The 18312-nt window shown below is 52.0% G+C and overlaps 1 protein-coding gene across 7 annotated transcripts in view; it reads right to left on the reverse strand.

The window, feature by feature from the left end:
- Window positions 1-18312, reverse strand: part of FAM53A (family with sequence similarity 53 member A) — a 44031-nt gene that overhangs the window by 22715 nt on the left and 3004 nt on the right. For 5 of the 7 annotated variants that reach the window (XM_063705085.1, XM_055384321.2, XM_019025357.4 and 2 more), the window contains exon 2: window positions 4662-4900. In XM_063705085.1, the coding sequence (XP_063561155.1) occupies window positions 4662-4736 (75 nt within the window). In that variant the 5' untranslated portion in view covers window positions 4737-4900. Of the gene's footprint in view, window positions 1-4661; window positions 4907-18312 lie in introns of all 7 variants that reach the window. The other 2 variants (XM_055384319.2, XM_063705084.1) reach the window with 1 other exon arrangement.

Consider the following 18312-nt stretch of genomic DNA (forward strand, 5'->3'; position numbering starts at 1 on the left):
GAGTTAGAGACTAGCCTGGGCAACACAGCAAGACCCCGTCTCTACCAAAAACGTTCACAAATTAATGAGACCCTGTCTTTGAAAAAAAAAAAAAAAGCTAAATCAACTTTAATTTCAGTTTAAAAATCTATGTGCAACTAGAGGAAACCATAAGGGGCAGGGCAGTGCTCGCTCCAACCAGCAACTCCCAGAACAAACGTGGGAGGGGAGCGCACGAGGCGGCAGCGGGGGCATGCAGCCTGGACACTCCAGGACAAGCAGCTGGGTCCTCAACACACAAGCTCCAAGGAGCACCCTATGGGGAAAAGGGACATGAGACACCCTGAATCTGGACTCCCTGAACAAATTCTTAAACTCAGACAATCGGAGAAGTTTGAATGCTGACCGGATAGAGATATTAAGGAATCTCTGAGAGTTTTAGGTGTGAAAATGACATTCTGGTCATGTGTCTTAAAGTCTTTATCTTTTGGAGATACAGAGTGAGATATTTACAGAGAAAGTATGTCTAGAATGCGCTATGAAATCATGGCAGGAAGGGACTGGGTAAAGGCGCAGATCAAACAAGGAGCCCTGAGCTAACGGCACCCGCCTCGCTTGCTCACTGAGGCCGGGCCATGGGTATGTATGAAGATATACTTCCACACAGAACCTCATACATGAATGTATGAGTTTCTACTCTCTACAACTGTCTACACTTATTTTTCATAAAAATACTATTTTAAGTCACCTTTGAAAACATCAGTTTCTATTTTTATACAATGAATTGGCTATTTAAAATACTGACTTGTTTCCTTGAATGTTAGAAGTAACTTGTGTTTAGATATTCAGTTGACATGGGAGAGCTGGTCTCACGTGTAAACAATCTATCACTGAGTAACTGGGTTTCCTCAACACAGGCAATCACACTGTCCGAATTACACAGATTAAAAATCCTGGCCGGGCACGGTGGCTCAGGCCTGTAATCCCAGCACTTTGGGAGCCTGAAGCGGGTGGATCACCTGAGGTTAGGAGTTCAAGACCAGCCTGACCAACATGGTGAAACCCTGTCTCTACTAAAAATACAAAAATTAGCTGGGCTTGGTGGCATGTGCCTATAATCCCAACTACTGAGGAGGCTGAGGCAGGGGAATCGCTTGAACTCAGGAGGTGGGGGTTACAGTGAGCCAAGATCGCGCCACTGCATTCCAGCCTGGGCAACAGAGTGAGACTCTTGTCTAAAAGATAAAATAAATAAATAAACAAATGAAAAATAATTTTTTAAAAAATCCTGATAAAGGCTGGGCATGGTGGCTCATGCCTGTAATCCCAGCACTTTGGGAGGCTGAGGTGGGTGGATCACTTGAGGTCAGGAGTTCAAGACCAGCCTGGCCAACATGGTGAAACCCCATCTCTACTAAAAATACAAAAAAAAAATTAGCCGGGCGTGGTGGCGCATGCCTGTAGTCCCAGCTACTCAGGAGACTGAGGCAAGAGAATTGCTTGAACGCGGGAGGCAGAGGTTGCAGTGAGCCAAGACTGCACCACTGCACTCCAGCCTGGGTGACAGAGCAAGACTCCATCACTTTAAAAAAAAAAAATTAAAAAATAGGTTGGGCGTGGTGGCACACCCCTGTAGTCCCAGCTACTCGGGAGGCTGAGGCGAGAGAATCGCTTGAGCCCTGGAAGCGGAGGTTGCAATGACGTGCGATCACTCCACTGCACTCCAACCTCGGCAACAGGGCAAGACTCCATCTCAAAAAAAAAAAAAAAAAAAAGTAAAAAGATTTACATTTAGGGATAAAAAGGTTTGTCCTCCTTTTTCAGATAGAAACCACCGCCATATTCACAGGCCGTGTTTTAAGAAAACAGGAGTCATTGGGAAAAACCATCTTCAACAGCAACAGACTCAACAGTGGCCCTGGCTGGCCACTAACAGAGCCGCTGGGGTCAGCAGGAGCAGGAGCAGGCTGTGATGGAACCCTCGTGACCACTCACCCTGCAGGGCTCCCAGGGCTCCTGTCCCAAGGCCGAGGCTGACCAAGGAACTGCCTATGCTGCCTTCTCTGTCAATGGACAAGTGCTCCACAAAGAGATGAAGAATGGGAGGCAGGGAGGAGGCCGGGGCTGAAGAGCTACCTACTGGGTACTGTGCTCACAACCCGAGTGCAATATAGCCAAGTGACAAACCTGCACCTGCACCCCCTGTATCTAAAATAAAACCTGCACCTGCACCCCCTGTATCTAAAATAAAACCTGCACCTGCACCCCCTGTATCTAAAATAAAACCTGCACCTGCACCCCCTGTATCTAAAATAAAACCTGCACCTGCACCCCCTGTATCTAAAATAAAACCTGCACCTGCACCCCCTGTATCTAAAATAAAACCTGCACCTGCACCCCCTGTATCTAAAATAAAACCTGCACCTGTACCCCCTGTATCTAAAATAAAAGCTGAAAAAAAAAGAGGTGAAGAGCGGCCACCTAAAGCACAGAGGACGTGGGGGCCCGTGGGTCACCCCACACCAGGACATCCGTCCAGACACCTCCCAGGCCCGGCAGGCATGCTGCGTAGCCACCTCCCTGGAAAGCCACCCACGCCCTGGCTGACGTCCACTTGCCAAAAATGTCCTCAGAGGCACACAGCCATCTGATAGGCATGTGCCACTCTGTATCCTTTGGTCTTGGTTAGAGACATCTTAAAAATGTTTTCTCCATTTAATCAAAAGGAAAAATGGGGCCGGGCGCGGTGGCTCACGCCTGTAATCCCAACACTCTGCAAGGCTGAGGTGGGCGGATCACTGACCAGCCTCGCCAACATGGCCAACATGGTGAAACCCCGTCTCTACTAAAAATACAAAATTTAGGCTGGGTGTGGTGGCTCACGCCTGTAATCCCAGGACTTTGGGAGGCCGAGGCAGGCAGATCATGAGGTCAGGAGCTCGAGACCAGCCTAACCAATATGGTGAAACCCTGTCTCTACTAAAAATACAAAAATTAGCCAGGCCTGGTGGCATGCACCTGTAATCCTAGCTACTCAGGAGGCTGAGGCAGGAGAATTGCTTGAACCTGGGAGATGGAGGTTGCAGTGAGCTGAGATTGTGCCATTGCACTCCAGCCTAGGCGACAGAGCAAGACTCCGTCTCAAAAAAAAAAAAAAATACAAAATTTAGCCGGGTGTGGTGGCGTGTGCCTGTAACGCTAGCTACTCGGGAGGCTGGGGCACGAGAATCACTTGAACCCGGGAGACGGAGGTTGCAGTGAGCTGAGATGGTGCCACTACACTCCAGCATGGATGACAAAGCAAGACTCTGTCTCCAGAAAAAAAAAGAAAAAATGAGAAACCGGCCACAGTGTCTGGAAAGAACATGGCTCTGCAGCCAGCAAGGCACTGAGACATCAGGCAAGCACTGCCTTCCCCGCCTCGGCCACCTCTACCCGTGGGCTGACAGCCGGAAACGTACTAACTACAGGACACAGCCAGTGCTGCCACAGTCACCTCAGTCACAGTGGCCCTGAGCGCCAGGCCCCACAAGCAGTGCTTGCGAAGGTTTAGGCCACATGCCACCTCCCACAGCCCAACACCCACGCTCGCCAGCTTTCGGGAGGAGAGGCTTCAGCTTGGACCCTCAGACCCTCACTGGAACCCCCTGCGGTGAAGATGGGTCACATGTGCCCGGTCCAAAGGCCCGCGACCCACAGCTTTCCCTTCACCCTCTCATTTCTGTAACATGCAAGGGGCTACAAATGCAGCGTGCCTACGCCTCCAGAGCCACAGCCAAGCCAGGCCCAGGACAGGCAGGCGCTCCAAGCACCCCTGCTGGCTCTGAGGGCCTGGCAAGACCCTCCAGGCTAGACATCAGCCACCTCCTTCCGGATCTGCCATCTAACTAGGGCGGGGGGGTCCTGAAGGTGGCACATCCAAAGTTCACTTCACCATGACTGTAGGAATATCAAGCTGCCTGCAGGAAGCTAACGTGGTGATCAAATCCAAGCAGAGGCTCCCTTGGGAGGCGCGGCTAGGAGGGGAGGGACAGGGAGCCCGGCGGGGCGCAGGCTGCTGCTTGATTGGATGGTAACAGGCACACCTGTGCTTGGGGCTCCAGCTTCTGTGTGTAAGTCAGCCTTTCAGTAAAACTCTATTTTTTTAAACAGCAAGTCAAGGCTCTTTTTTTTTTGAGACGGAGTCTCGCTCTGTCCCAGGCTGGAGTGCAGTGGAGCGATCTCCGCTCACTGCAAGCTCCGCCTCCCGGGTGCATGCCATTCTCCTGCCTCAGCCTCCCGAGCAGCTGGGACTACAGGCGCCTGCTACCGTGCCCGGCTAATTTTTGTATTTTTAGTAGAGACGGGGTTTCAACATGTTGGCCAGGCTGGTTACGAACTCCTGACCTCAAGTGATCTGACCGCCTTGGCCTCCCAAAGTGCTGGGATTACAGGCATGAGCCACCACGCCCAGTTGGCATTTTTAATAAGTCTATTTTTTTTTAAATGATCGTGAAAATCCACTGTGATTACACTGATGGGCTCTGGGGCCCACATGTGCACCAGACACCCCCATCCCTGGCCCGGCAGGGCCCCCCAGGCCCCTGAGAACTTAGCCCTCACCTCCACCTCCCAGTGTGGCTATTCCCCTGTGACAGCACGGGGGAGGAGCACCCAGCCTGGTGCCACCCGCAGCTGCTTACCGGGCCAGCCTCCGCCTTGCAGGTGAGGTCGTCCAGGCTCTGGCTCTGCAGCTTCTCAGTGATGAGTGTGACCATGGTCGGGGCCCCGTGTCCTCCGTCCACACCAACAGGCACTGGAGTCCTGGAACATCAGACTTGCAAAGGCCCCGGCATTCCTGGGTCAGCCAAATCTCAAGGTCATGTCTCCACTTTCTTTACAGATGAGCAGTCCATGCCCACGGGCTCTTCAGGATTTGTGCCTGTTTCTCAGAAGAGAGAAATCATCATGTGATTATACGCAAAACCATTTTGTTGATGTTTCTGCTACATGCCTAGTCCCCTCTGTATAAAGTATTTCTGATATCCCGCCTCACAAACACCCTCCCATTTTCAAAACTACCACGCGAGTTCTCTTCTGGAAAATCTAATCACGGTGGTCTTCTGGCTAAAGGCAAAGACACATATTAGACCCACCCGCCCCGGAAGCCTCAACTGAAAGAAGAAGACAGGCCACCCCAGGCCTCTGCTCCAAAAAAGAGGAAACAGGATGGGAGATGATGGCAAGGACATTCTGGAAGCTGGGAAGCTGCTGGAAAGCCAATATCAAGCCAAGAACACAGAAACTCTGACTACCCACCCCCTTCTGCTCCAAGTGGCCAAACACCCCTCCCGCTCCCATGCCAGCCAGCTAGGCAAGCGCTCCACACTGAAGCTGGGGCACAGGAAGCCTGCCAGGGTCTGCACCTGGCGTGCTGACAGCAAGGGGCCGGCGGAGGAAGGGCGAGGGCTCAGGGGGTCTTTCAGGCCCTGAGCTCTCCAGCCCCAGCAGTGGGCAGATTCATCTGTACTGCAGGCAGAGGCTGCGGGGCGGCCCCAGGGCTGCTCCCAACAGACACCAACCAGCCGAGGTGCCCAGCAAGGTGGCCCTGCACCCAGCATGTCCCCAACCTGCCCCGGCTTTGACCCTTCTCAGGGTCCCACTGTTGGGTGTGAGCAGCTGCCAAGGCCACCTAGTTCAGACCCAACAGAGGCCAAAACAGACAAGGTGCAAACAAGCAAAACCAGCAACTTGGAAAAGAGTGCTAGGTGGGACGGCAAGGCCTTCCTCAGCAGTAGCCCTCTGCCCTCGGAGTGATACAGCACCTCCATGAAGACCAGGACACCCTCAAAAAGGAACTTCCAGAGAAAAAGAAGAGTGCCTGGGAATTAAGACAGCAGTGACGGAACCTCCACACAACCTCCAGGGTGCACGTCCTCAGCTGCCGCCCAGCTCCAGTTTCGGGCCAGTCTTCTGGGGCCCACAGACTGCTCCTAGGCAAGGATTAAGGGCGGACAGGACGCCAAAGCCCAGGCCTCACCTCCACCAATGAAGGCAACCCATAGGCAGCACCGCTCACGAGCGTCTGCCCCAAAAGCCTGGCACGTGGGAGCCACGTGAGCCGCCCCATCAGAAGGACCCCCCGGCCACGTGGGCCACGCTAGGAAGGCAGGCGGCATCCAAGTTCACGACACCTGCCAGTGAAGTAAAAGGGCAAAGGAGACTCACACGCACACTTCTGCCAACGCTGGAAAGGTTTCTACACGGTTCAATACCTGCGTTCCACGCTTAAAATGTACACACACAACCACTCTCGACAGAAACCAACATGCACTTCCCTAGAGCCCAAAAGCCAGCATCTTCCTGAACGAGGGCCAGGGCAAAGGCGCCACCACCAACACAGCAGCGACGCGCACAGTGGGCCACCCAGCCTGGCTCGGAGCCTTCCCGTCACCAGGCACAGCCCCGCTGCTGCCAGGTCCAGGGCACTGGGCAGACCAAACCCAGGCAGGGTCTGTGCACAGGTCCTGACGGGTGCCACCCACCCATGGGGCTGTTCCAGGCCAGGGGACACACCACATCAGCTAAAGGCTGTGCCCGCCTGGCTCACTGGATCTGAAATCGCGTGCTCGGCGCTGACCACTCCCACCACCCTCGGCAGCCACCACTGTCATCTCCAGCCCACCGCCAAGAACCTCAGACTCCAAGAGGGGTGTCGTGCGCTGGGCCAGGGTCAGCCGGGCCCACTTGTGATGCTTCAGAAGGAGGCCTCTCCACAGCAGTGGCTCCATTCAAATTGTCTCAAACTAAGGAGCACAAATCAGAGCCAGCCACACTGCACACCCCACGCTGGTCGATGTCAGCTGGGGAAAAACCACCAGTAACTGGGGTGCCAGCTCACAGCCACGGCCCGGACTCACCTCTGTCCCAGCGTCAGAGCCCCCAGCTCACAGCCACGGCCCGGACTCACCTCTGTCCTAGCGTCAGAGCCCCCAGCTCACAGCCACAGCCACGGCCCGGACTCACCTCTGTCCCAGCGTCAGAGCCCCCAGCTCACAGCCACGGCCCGGACTCACCTCTGTCCCAGCGTCAGAGCCACCAGCTCACAGCCACAGCCACGGCCCGGACTCACCTCTGTCCCAGCCTCAGAGCCCTCACAGGATGGGGCTCTATGGCTGACAAGCCAGCCTCCCTCCCTAATCCCACCAACCACTCCTGCAAGGTGAGGGGCCAGCTCCCTTCACACCGTGCACCACGAGGGGCTGCACACTCACCTTCCAAACCCTCCTGATTGCACAAAGCACACACACAACCCTAGAAAGGCAACAGCAGCCACACTATAACTTGAAAAAATAATAACTAGGATTTTATTTTAAAAACAGGCCTCACAGTCTGTATAGAAACGGCTGATTTCAGGGCTGGGGCAGGGAAAAGAGCTGGAGCCTGTTGAGGTACAGGAAGTGAGGATGGCTCCCCAACAGCCTGCCTGTGACACAGAGCAAAGCGAGCAGCAGTGAACACAGGCACCCAGGAACCCATGAACCCAGATACCCAGGAACCCATGAACCTCAGAACCCAGGAACCCATGGACCCACAGACCCAGAACCCATGAACCCACAAACCCAGGAACCCACAGATCCAGGAACCCAGGGACCTACGGACCCAAAGACCCAGGTACCCACAGACCCAGGAACCCAAGAACCCATGGACCCATGGACCCAGGAACCCACAGATCCAGGAACCCATGAACTCAGGAACCCACGGACCCAGGGACCCACAGACCCACAAACCCAGGAACCAGCTACCCACAGACCCAGGAACCCATGAACCCATGGACCCACAAATCCAGGAACCCACAGACCCATGGACCCAGGAACCCAGGAACCTATGAACCCACGAACCCAGGAACCCATGGACCCAGGTGAGGTGGGGGTGGTGGGGAGCCACTAGTGAGTGCAGAGAGAATGAGGGAAATGCTTTAAAATCACCACTTGACCAATGTCCCAACACAACAGTCTCAGGCAAGATGCATCCGTGATGCTGGACCCACAGAGAACGTATGGCAAGAAACAGAGCTCACAGCCTCAGAGTGATCCCCAAAAGATGCTTGGCAGCCACCAAGGAAAAACAGTAACAGCAGGTTTGCCCGGCGGGCACCTGAACCCAGCGATCAATGTGAACACCCCGAGAGCCTCCTGCGAGGCGCCCAGGACACAAACACAGGAACCTGAATTTCCTTTTTTTTTTTTTTTTTTGAGGCAGAGTCTTTCTCCATCGCCCAGGCTGGAGTGCAGTGGTGTGATCTCGGCTCACTGCAACCTCCGCCTCCCGGGTTCAAGCGATTCTCCTGCCTCAGCCTCCCGAGTAGCCGGGATTACAGGCACACACTACCACACCCAGCTAATTTTTGTATTTGTAGTAAAGACAGCATTTCACCATGTTGGCCAGGCTGGTCTCAAACTCCTGAGCTCAGGTGATCCGCCCACCTCAGCCTCCCACAGTGCTCGGATTACAGGTATGTATCACCACCACGCCTGGCCTGGAACCTGATTATTTAATTCTGAAGAAATGTCAGACAATCTCAAAACAGGCCAACTCTACAAAATGACCAGCCAGAGATCTTCAGAAGCATGGAGTCAGGAAAGAGCTCGGCTAGGCCCCGCCCAGACTGGAGGGGGTCCCAATGCAGCACGTGACCCTGGGTCAGAAAAATGGCAGGGAGGACATGTCCCAAATCTGCCTGAGCACTGTCAGATGCCAGCACCATGCCACACTGATGCCACACTCCTGGCTGTGACTACTGCCTGTGGTCACGTGTGATGTGAACGCCTGGAGGGTCTGCACACCCTCGACAGAGAAACGATGACGTGTGTGCAAGAGTCACACGCTCATAACTCACAGACTTTAAAACATCAGACAGGCTGGGCGCGGTGGCTCATGCCTGTAATCCCAGCACCTTGGGAGGCCGAGGAGGGTAGATCAGGAGGTCAGGAGATTGAGACCATCCTGGGCCAACATGGTGAAACCCCGTCTCTATTAAAAATATAAAAATTAGCTTGGTGTGATGGCGCGCACCTGTAGTCCCAGCTACTCAGGAGGCTGAGGCAGGAGAATCACTTGAACCGGGTGGGGCAGAGGTTGCAGTGAGCCAAAATCACACCACTGCACTCCAGTGTGGTGACTGAGCGAGACTCCGTTTCAAAAAAAAATCAGATAAAGTGTGCCCGCAAAGCACCAGCCAGGGCAAGTGTCCAGCAGCGCCAATGCAGAGCACCCAGCAGTGTCAATGCAGCAGCTCTGGCACGCGGGAGGCGCATGCAGCGCAGAAGGGACCACGCCTACTGCCAAAAGCAGCTCCCTGCTGGGAGCCCAGGAGACGACGGGGATTGTGAGTGCTGGGCAGGGAAGAGACCCTCGTGTGGAACTTGCATTTCCTGCAGGAAGGAAGGCGTTAGTCAGGTCATCACCGACACGTGTGTTGGCTTCCAAGATGCCAGCAGGGCCATTATAACAATCTCCCATAACTGAGGGGGCTTCAAACAACAAAAGTTTACTCTCACAGTTCTGGAGGCCGGAAGTCCAAAACTGAGGTATCAACAGGTGCCTCCTTCTGGAGGCTGAGGGGGAACCTGTTCCAGGACTCTCTCCAGTTTCCAGTGGCTCTGGGAGTCCTCGGCATTTCCTGGCTTATAGCTGTACCACTGCGATCTCTGCCTGTCACCATGCGGCCTTCTCCCCAGCGCCAGAGTCTCTGTATCGCTATCTCTTCTTAAAAGGACACCAATGATTGGGTTAGAGCCGACTCTAATCATATGACTTCATCTTAATGTACATTAATTGCAAAAGCATCTGGCCGGGCGCAGTGGCTCACGCCTGTAATCCCAGCACTTTAGGAGGCCGAGGCGGGCAAATCACAAGGTCAGGAAATCGAGACCATCCTGGCTAACACAGTGAAATCCTGTCTCTACTAAAAACATAAAAAATTAGCTGGGTGTGGTGGCACGTGCCTGTGGTCCCAGCTACTTGGGAGGCTGAGGCAGGAGAATTGCTTGAACCCAGGAGGCGGAGGTTGCAGTGAGCCGAGATCATGCCACTGCACTCCAGCTTGGGCAACAGAGTGAGACTCTGTCTCAAAAAAAAAAAAAAAAAATACAATAGCATCTGCAAAGACCCTATTTCTAAATAAAGTCACATTTGCAAGTATTAGGGGTGCAGACTTGAACATAACCTCCTGGGGGATGTGATTCCACACACACAACGTCAGGCCCGTCTCCCCTTAGAAGAAACTGAGCCATGAGGATGCAGCACCAGTCACGAGGCGTGATGGACAGCAAGTCCCTCCCCCTTGGCAGTTCTGAGGCCAGTCTCCAGTCTGCATGAGGGAAGTCTGGGGAAGGAGCAGTTCAGGACCAGAGGAAGCCCCTGCCGGAGCTGGGAAAGCCCAGAGATACAGAAACAGTGACGGATGGTAGCAGTGAGGATGCCGTAGGACCCCACCATGGCAGGACAGCCTTTTCGAGGGGCGATGAGAGAGGCCCCTCTAAGGCAGTGACATTGAAGCCAGGACTGAAAGCTAAACAAGAGGGTCCCGGAAAAGGAGACAAAGGCCAGGACAAGTGGGAAGAGACCTCTGGGTTCCAGGTAGATGCAGAAGAGACGTGGAAAGTGAGAGAAACCTGGCTCCCGCTGCCAGAACTCACTGTCCCTGCCACCAACAGGTGAGGAGTGGGACCCAGCAAGAACAAAGAGGACACACCACCTGAGCTCCAGGAAGCACAGCCGGCATCAGGCATCCCTCGCCCCTACTCCAGGACCTCTCGGCGCCGGCCCCTCCAGACAGGAAGTGGTCCCTCCCAAGCCCACGAGCACTGCCCTGAGCCCAGGCGATGCCTTCTCCCCACACTAAGTGGGCTCACTTCAGAGGACGGCTACAACGAACTCACTTCCACTTTTCCGGCATTAAGTCGCCGTCCTCGCTCCCAAAGGCTCCTTGTAACTGCACCGTAAATCCCTTCCTTGTAACTGCACTGGTGACTTAGCCAACAACCCCAGGAGCTTTCCCTGCCTCTCCTTCCACCTCTGCACCCAGCTCAAGCCTGATCCTCAAGGTCTGGAGGACCACAGCAGCCTACACTCATTCCCATCCACTGGGCAACCCTTGGCCCGACCTCAGCGGAAAGCAGATCACGGTGCTCTGGCCCCCAGAAACAGCCTCCTCAGCCCTTAGGACAGAGGCCAAAATCCTCACCCTGGTCCCCGAACTCCCCCATCTTCTCCCCTCGCTCCCCAGGATCTGGCCACACCGGTGCCCTGCAGACCCCTAGGAGGGTCAAACCCAGAGCTGGAGCTCCACGGGGGCAGCAGGGACGAGCCCCTGCCACAGGCAGTGCCTCAGCTCAGATGGCCACCTCACGGGACAGCGGCAAAATGCCCTCGGCTGGCGGCTCTGGCCACTCTCATTCTCCAGGACTCCATCCTCCAAAAAGGCACCAAAGCAGGTTCGATTTTTCTGTGTTTTAATTTAATTCGATCCACATGGAGTCAGATACAGCATTTGTAGAGCCATGAATTAGCTTCCTATAACCAAGTATCACAAAGTGGTGGCTTAGGACAGAAACGAACTGGCCAGCTGTCCTTGGAGGCTGGGAGTCCAAGACCAAGACGCCAGCAGGGCCATGCCCCTCTGAAGGCTCTGGGGAGGGACTGATCAGGCCTCCCTCCCGGCTCTGGCGTCACTCCAATCTTCCCACCGCATTCTCCCTGTGTGTGCCTGTGTGCAAGTCTCTCCATTTTATAAGGATATCAGTCATTTTGCGGCAGGACCCACCATGCTCCAGTGTGACCCCATCTTAACTAATTACATCTGCAACAACCCTATTTCCAAGTAAGTGCACATTCTGAAGTATTGGGGGGGGGTCAGGACTTCAACATGTGACTTCTAGGGGCGGACCTCACTCAACCCCTAACAAGCTCTATTTTATTTCACCACGGCAACACACACAGGGTGCTGGCTTACAAACCAATACTGAGCTACTCCCAAACGTGCAGAGGCCTCACCTCCGCCACTCCACAGTGGCCACTTCCACCCCTTCAGCCCTGTCCTTGGGTACTTACTACACCCATGCACACAGCCCGCAGACACTGCTGCTCCTGGACTGTGCCCCAGCGCGCCCCTCTGAGCATCATCTGCTGGCTTGAAGGCATGTCAGGGTGTATCTCTTTGCCAACACAGCCCCACCCCACACCTCCCAATACGGCTGTGTGAACATTTTGTCAAGTCATCGCTGACATTATCACGTCACTATAGTGTTTCCAGTTAGGCCACACAGTGGGGTCTGTTCTCCAAAGTTCACAATTCCTTCCTTTTTACGAGTGCAAAGTTTCTGCCTAGTATAAAGTCTTGCCCCAACCTCCCCAGCAGATTTATAAACCTCCTAGGAATAAGCCCTTTGGTCAAAGACATCAGGACACCTTCAGCCCTTTTGCTCCTGGAGTCCCACCTTGTGCTCAGCGCTGGCGGGGCTGTGCTCTAGCCCACTCGGGGCACCCCTCCCCCTCATCTTGCAGCTTCCTGAGAAGGGGGGCACGTGAAGACCCCACCTCTTCTCTCCTCCACTTCTGTAAGAAGCCCACTCCCAGGATGCCTGCTCAGCTTTCAGGGTCTTCTCTCGCCCCAACTTTAGAAAATGCTCAAGGCGCCTCAAGCAAGGTCTTCCTTGGTCCAGAGACCACGTCCTTCCAGCCTGGCTCATGGCGCACTCTGCACCCCACCCTGGTCTGCATCTCCGTCTGTTCCTGGACTCCGTGTCCCACGCTTGCTGCTGTTGCCGCTGTTCTAGGATCTATCCTCCGCTCCTCCAACCCTTCCAATGACGTGTGTATGCTTCACCCCCAAGGGCTCCCTCCTCTTCTCCAAATGCCCATGTCGGGACCTGTCTTCACGCTTATCTCTACTACATATACAGGGCTGCTTTTCATGGGGGGTTTTAAATTACTTTTTCTGGTCCCTGCACTCTGTATCTCAGCTCCCTTGGTCTTCTCTGCTTTTCCTGGCTTCTGCTTTCACACTGGAGGTTTCCTCTGATGTTGCTCATTCTGGCTCTCCATTCACACACAGAGGGAATAGCTGTCAACACGCTGTCTCACTGCAGAGGGATACAGTGGCCGCGTCCTCCCTTTAGATGGCAAGAGAACTCACCCTGAGACCAGCCTGGCCAACATGGTGAAACCCCATCTCTACTAAAAATACAAAAATTAGCCGAGTGTGGTAGCAGGCGCCTATAATCCCAGCTACTCAGGAGGCCGAAGCAGGAGGTTTGCTTGAATCCGGGAGGCGGAGGTCGCAATGAGCTGAGATGGCACCACTGCGCCCCAGCCTGGGTGACAGAGTGAGACTCCATCTCAAAAAATAAATAAATAAAGTTTATACAGAGAGGCAAACAACCCAGAATAGCCCACATGATATTACAGGAGAAGAACAAAGTTGGAGGACTGACACTATTCAACTCTAAGACTTATTATAAAGTTGCTGTCATCAAGACCGTGTGTGCCCAGGCACAGCGGCTCACAACTGTAATCCCTGTACTGTGGAAGGCTTGGGCCCAGGAGTTCAAGACCAGCCTGGGCAACATAGCGAGACTCCATCTCTACATAAAATTTTAAAATTACCTGCGTGCCTACAATCCTAGCTACTTAGAAGGCAGAGGTGAGAGCACTGCTTCAGCCCGAGAGGTGGAGGATGCAATGATCCATGATTGCACTGCTGCACTCCGACCTGGGTGACACAGCAAGACCCTGTCTCAAAATAAAAAGACAGTGTGGGATGGGCAAAAGAATAGACAATTGGATCAATGGAACAGGCAGAATAGAGAGCCCAGATATAGAACCACACAGTCCCTGATCTTTGACAAAGGAGCAATGGTAATACAATAGAGAACAGAGAGTCTTTTCAACAAGTGCTGCTGAAAAACTAGACATCCACAAGAAAAAAAGACATGAGGCCGGGTGCAGTGGCTCACGCCTATAATCCTAGCACTTTGGAAGCCCGAGATGGGTGGATCATTTGAGGTCAAGAGTTCAAGAGCAGTCTGGCCAACATAGTTAAACCCCACCTCTACTAAAACTATAAAAATTAGCCAGGCGTGGTGGCGTACACCTGTAATCCCAGCTACTCGGGAGGCTGAGGCAGGAGAACCACTTGAACCCAGGAGGCAAAGGTTGCAGTGAGCTGAGATCACACCACTGCACTACAGCCTGGGCAACAAAGCAAGACTCCATCTCAAAAAAAAAAAAAAAAGACATGGAGTGTATGGACACCCTTCATGAAAACTAACTCAAAATGGATCACAGACCTAAAGTAAAAGGCAAAACTATAAAAATCCTACTAGATAAATAACACAAGAGAAAAATATAGATGACTTTGGGTTTGGCGATGACTTCTGAGATACAACACTGAAGGCACGATCCATAAAAGAAAGAATTGTTATGTTGAACTTCATTAAAATTAAAAATATCTACTCTGCAAAAGACACTGTCAAGAGAATAAAAAACAGTTCCAGACTGAAAGAAAATATTTGCAAAAGACTTATTTGACAAAGAACCATTATCCAAAATATAAAAAGATATTTTAAAATTCAACAATAAGAAAACAACCCCAGCCTGGCCAACATGGTGAAACCCCATCTCTACCAAAAAACTACAAAAATTAGCCGGGCGTGTGGGCACACACCTGTAATCCCAGCTACTCAGGAGGTCGAAGTAGAAAGAATCACTTGAACCCAGGAGCTGAGGTTGCAGTAAGCCGAGATCATGCCACTGCACTCCAGCCTAGGTGACAGGGTGAGACCATGTCTCCAAAAAAAAAAAAAAAAAAGGCCAGGTGCAGTGGTTCATGCCTGTAATCCCACTTTGGGAGGCCAAGGCGGGTGGATCAACTGAGGTCAGGAGTTCGAGACCAGCCTGGCCAATGTGGTGAAACCCCATCTCTACTAAAACTACAAAAATTAGCCTGGCGTGGTGGCGTGCACCTGTAATCCCAGCTAGTCGGGAGGCTGAGGCAGGAGAATCCCTTGAACCCAGGAGGCGGAGGTTGCAGTGAGCCAAGATAGCACCACCGCACTCCAGGCTAGGCGACAAGAGGGAAACTCCATTTAAAAAAAAAAAAAAAAAAAAAGAACCCAATCCAACTAAAGAAAAAATTGGGGCAAAGACTTTAACACACCCCTCACCAACTGGGGCCGGGTGTGGTGCTCACGCCTATAATCCCAGCACTTTGGGAGACCCAGGCGGGTGGATCACCTGAGATCAGGAGTTCGAGACCAGCCTGGCCAACACGGCGAAACCCCATCTCTACTAAAAATACAAAATTTAGCTGGGCATGATGGCAGGTGCCTGTAAGCGCAGCTACTCGGGAGGATGAGGCAGCAGTTGCAGTGAGCCAAGATCGCACCATTGCACTCCAGCCTGAGCGACAGGGCAAGACTCCGTCTCAAAAAAAAAAAAAAAAAAAAAAAGTCCAGGCATGGTGGCTCACACCTGTAATCCCAGCATTTTGGGAGGCCGAGGCAGGTGGATCACCTGAGGTCAGGAGTTCAAGACCAGCCTGGCTAACATGGAGAAACCCCGTCTCTACTAAAAATACAAAATTAGCCGGGCGTGGTGGCACATGCCTGTAATCCCAGCTACTCAGGAGGCTGAGGCAGGAGAATCACTGGAACCCAGGAGGCGGAGGTTTCGGTGAGCCGAGATCGCACCATCGCACTCCAGCCTGGGCAACGAGAGTGAAACTCCGTCTCAAAAAAAAAAAAAAAAAAAACCACTACACTCAAGGTACCACTACACACCAATTAGAATGCCCAACATCCAGAACATTGACAACACCCAAGTGCTGAGGAGGATATGGAGCAACTGTGTACATGATCCAGCAATCCTGCTCCTTCGTATTCACCCAAAGGAACTAAAAACCTATGTCCACACAAAACCTGCACACAGATGCCCACAGCAGCTGTATCCGTAAGTGCCAAAACTTGGAAACAACCAAGATTTCCTGTAGGTGAGCAGATAAAGTGTGGTACATCCAGACAGTGTAATATTATTTGGCACTAAAAAGAAATGAGCTATCAAACCACCAAAAAATACAGAATATATTTAAACGCATGTCGCTATGTGAAAGAAACGGGTCTGAAACGGCTACGTATTGTATGATTCCTACCATATGGCATTCTGGAAAAGGTTAACTGTGGAGACTATTTAAAAAAACAAACAAAAAAAAAACCGTGGCTGCCAGGGGCCAGGGGTAGAGAGAGGTGAGGCAGGGCATAGATTTTTAAGGCAGTGAAATTATTCTGCATGATACTATAATGGTTGACAAAGGTCATTACACATTTGTCTAAATCCATAGACTACAATATCAAGAGTGAACCCTGATGTCAACTATGGACTTTGGATAATAAGCATGTGTCCATGTAGGTTCATCAACTGTAGCAAATGTACCACTCCGGTGGGCGATGCTAGTCATACAGGAGTTCCTGCATGTGTGGGGGCAGAAGGTATAGTGTCTAGCAACTCGATTTTTTTTTTGAGATGAAGTTTCGCTGTTGCTGCCCAGGCTGAAGTGCAACGGCGCGATCTCAACTCACTGCAACCTCAGCCTCCCAAGTTCAAGTGATTCTCCCACCTCAGCCTCCCAAGTAGCGGGGATTGCAGGCACCCGCCACCACATCCAGCTATTTTTTGTATTTTTTAGTAGAGACGGGGTTTCGCCATGTTGGCCAAGCTGCTCTTCAACTCTTGACCTCAGGTGACCTACCCACCTTGTAGGGTCCAGCCCCACAAGGTCGGTGGGTTCTCCCCATGTCTCAGCCTCCCAAAGTGCTGGGATTACAGGTGTGAGCCACCACGCCCGGCTGAACTCGCTATTTTTAAGTGCACTGAAACCACATTCGAAGTGTTCCTTTTGCAACCCAACAAAGGAGAAGAAACTCAAATCTTTTTTTTTTTTTCCGACATGAAGCCTCTCTCTGTTGCCTAGGCTCACTGCAGCCTCCACCTCCCTGGCTGAAGCAATCCTCCCACCTCAGCCTCCCAAGTAGCCAGGACTACAGGTGCACACCACCATACCCAGCTCATTTTTTATTTTTATTTTTTGTAGAAATGGGGGTCTCACTATGTTGCTCAGGCTGGTCTCCAACTCCTGGGCTCAAGTGATCCTCCTGCCTCAGCCTTCCAAAATGCTGGGGTTACAGGTGTGAGCCACCAAGCCTGGCCAAGAAATTCAAATCGTAAAATGAAGATTATCATTGTAACCACTCCACTGGTGAGAACAGGCTGCACCATATCACCACATGGAAAAAGATAAACTGCACCAAGTAATTTTGTTGTGAGGTAAAGAACACAAGGTGAGCTCTGGACAGCTGCACAAAGCCCCGGGTTCAGACACCAGTTGGGCCCACTCACTAGCCAGGCCAAGTAACTTCACCTGGACAAGTAACCACCTCTCCAGGCCTGGGTTCCTTGGAAACTGAAAATGAGAAGAAACCACCCACTTCATGAGGCTCCAAGGAATCAGATTAAACTACATAACACATGTGACAGTTCCTGAGTCCCTGACACACATTTTCAAATTATAACCACTTAATAACAAATGCTTAAAAGATTGTGAAATTCAATTTTTCTTTAATATCATTGCAGAAAATGCCAAAAGGGTTTATATAAAACTTTTTAATTTCCTTTTTTTTTTTTTTTTGAGACGGAGTCTCGCTCTGTCATCAGGGTGGAGTGCAGTGGCGCCATCTTGGCTCACTGCAACCTCCACCTCCTGGGTTCAAATGATTCTCCTGCCTCAGCCTCCCAAGTAGCTGGGATTACAGGCGCGCACCACCACACCCAGCTAATTTTTCTATTTTTAGTAGAGACGGGGTTTCACCATGTTGGCCAGGATGGTCTCGATCTTCTGACCTCGTGATCTGCCCGCCTCGGCCTCTCAAAGTGCTGGGATTACAGGTGTGAGCCACCGCGCCTAGCCTTAATTTCCTTTTTTAAAAAAACATTTTCCCTGTTCCCAATGCACCGGTGAAAAATACCTGTTTTCTTAGTTCTTTTATCTACCAGCTAAAAATGTGTACTCTCTCGGATTAGAGCCTCTTCCTATTTCTGTTTCCTGTGCACATCATTGCATGTGAGCAACTACCTCTACAACTAGAAAGGCCTCACTATAGAGCAACTACCTCTATAACTAGAAATGCATGCACTAAAAAAAAAAAGAAAAAATTACTTTGGCATTTTCTCTTATATACTTCAAGTAGTAACAAAAACGTTCTGTGGTCCCCACGTCCAATCTAAGAAACATAAGGACGC

The sequence above is a fragment of the Gorilla gorilla genome, chromosome 3 (genome assembly GCF_029281585.2).
Source record: "Gorilla gorilla gorilla isolate KB3781 chromosome 3, NHGRI_mGorGor1-v2.1_pri, whole genome shotgun sequence".
NCBI classification, from domain to species: Eukaryota; Metazoa; Chordata; class Mammalia; order Primates; family Hominidae; genus Gorilla; species Gorilla gorilla.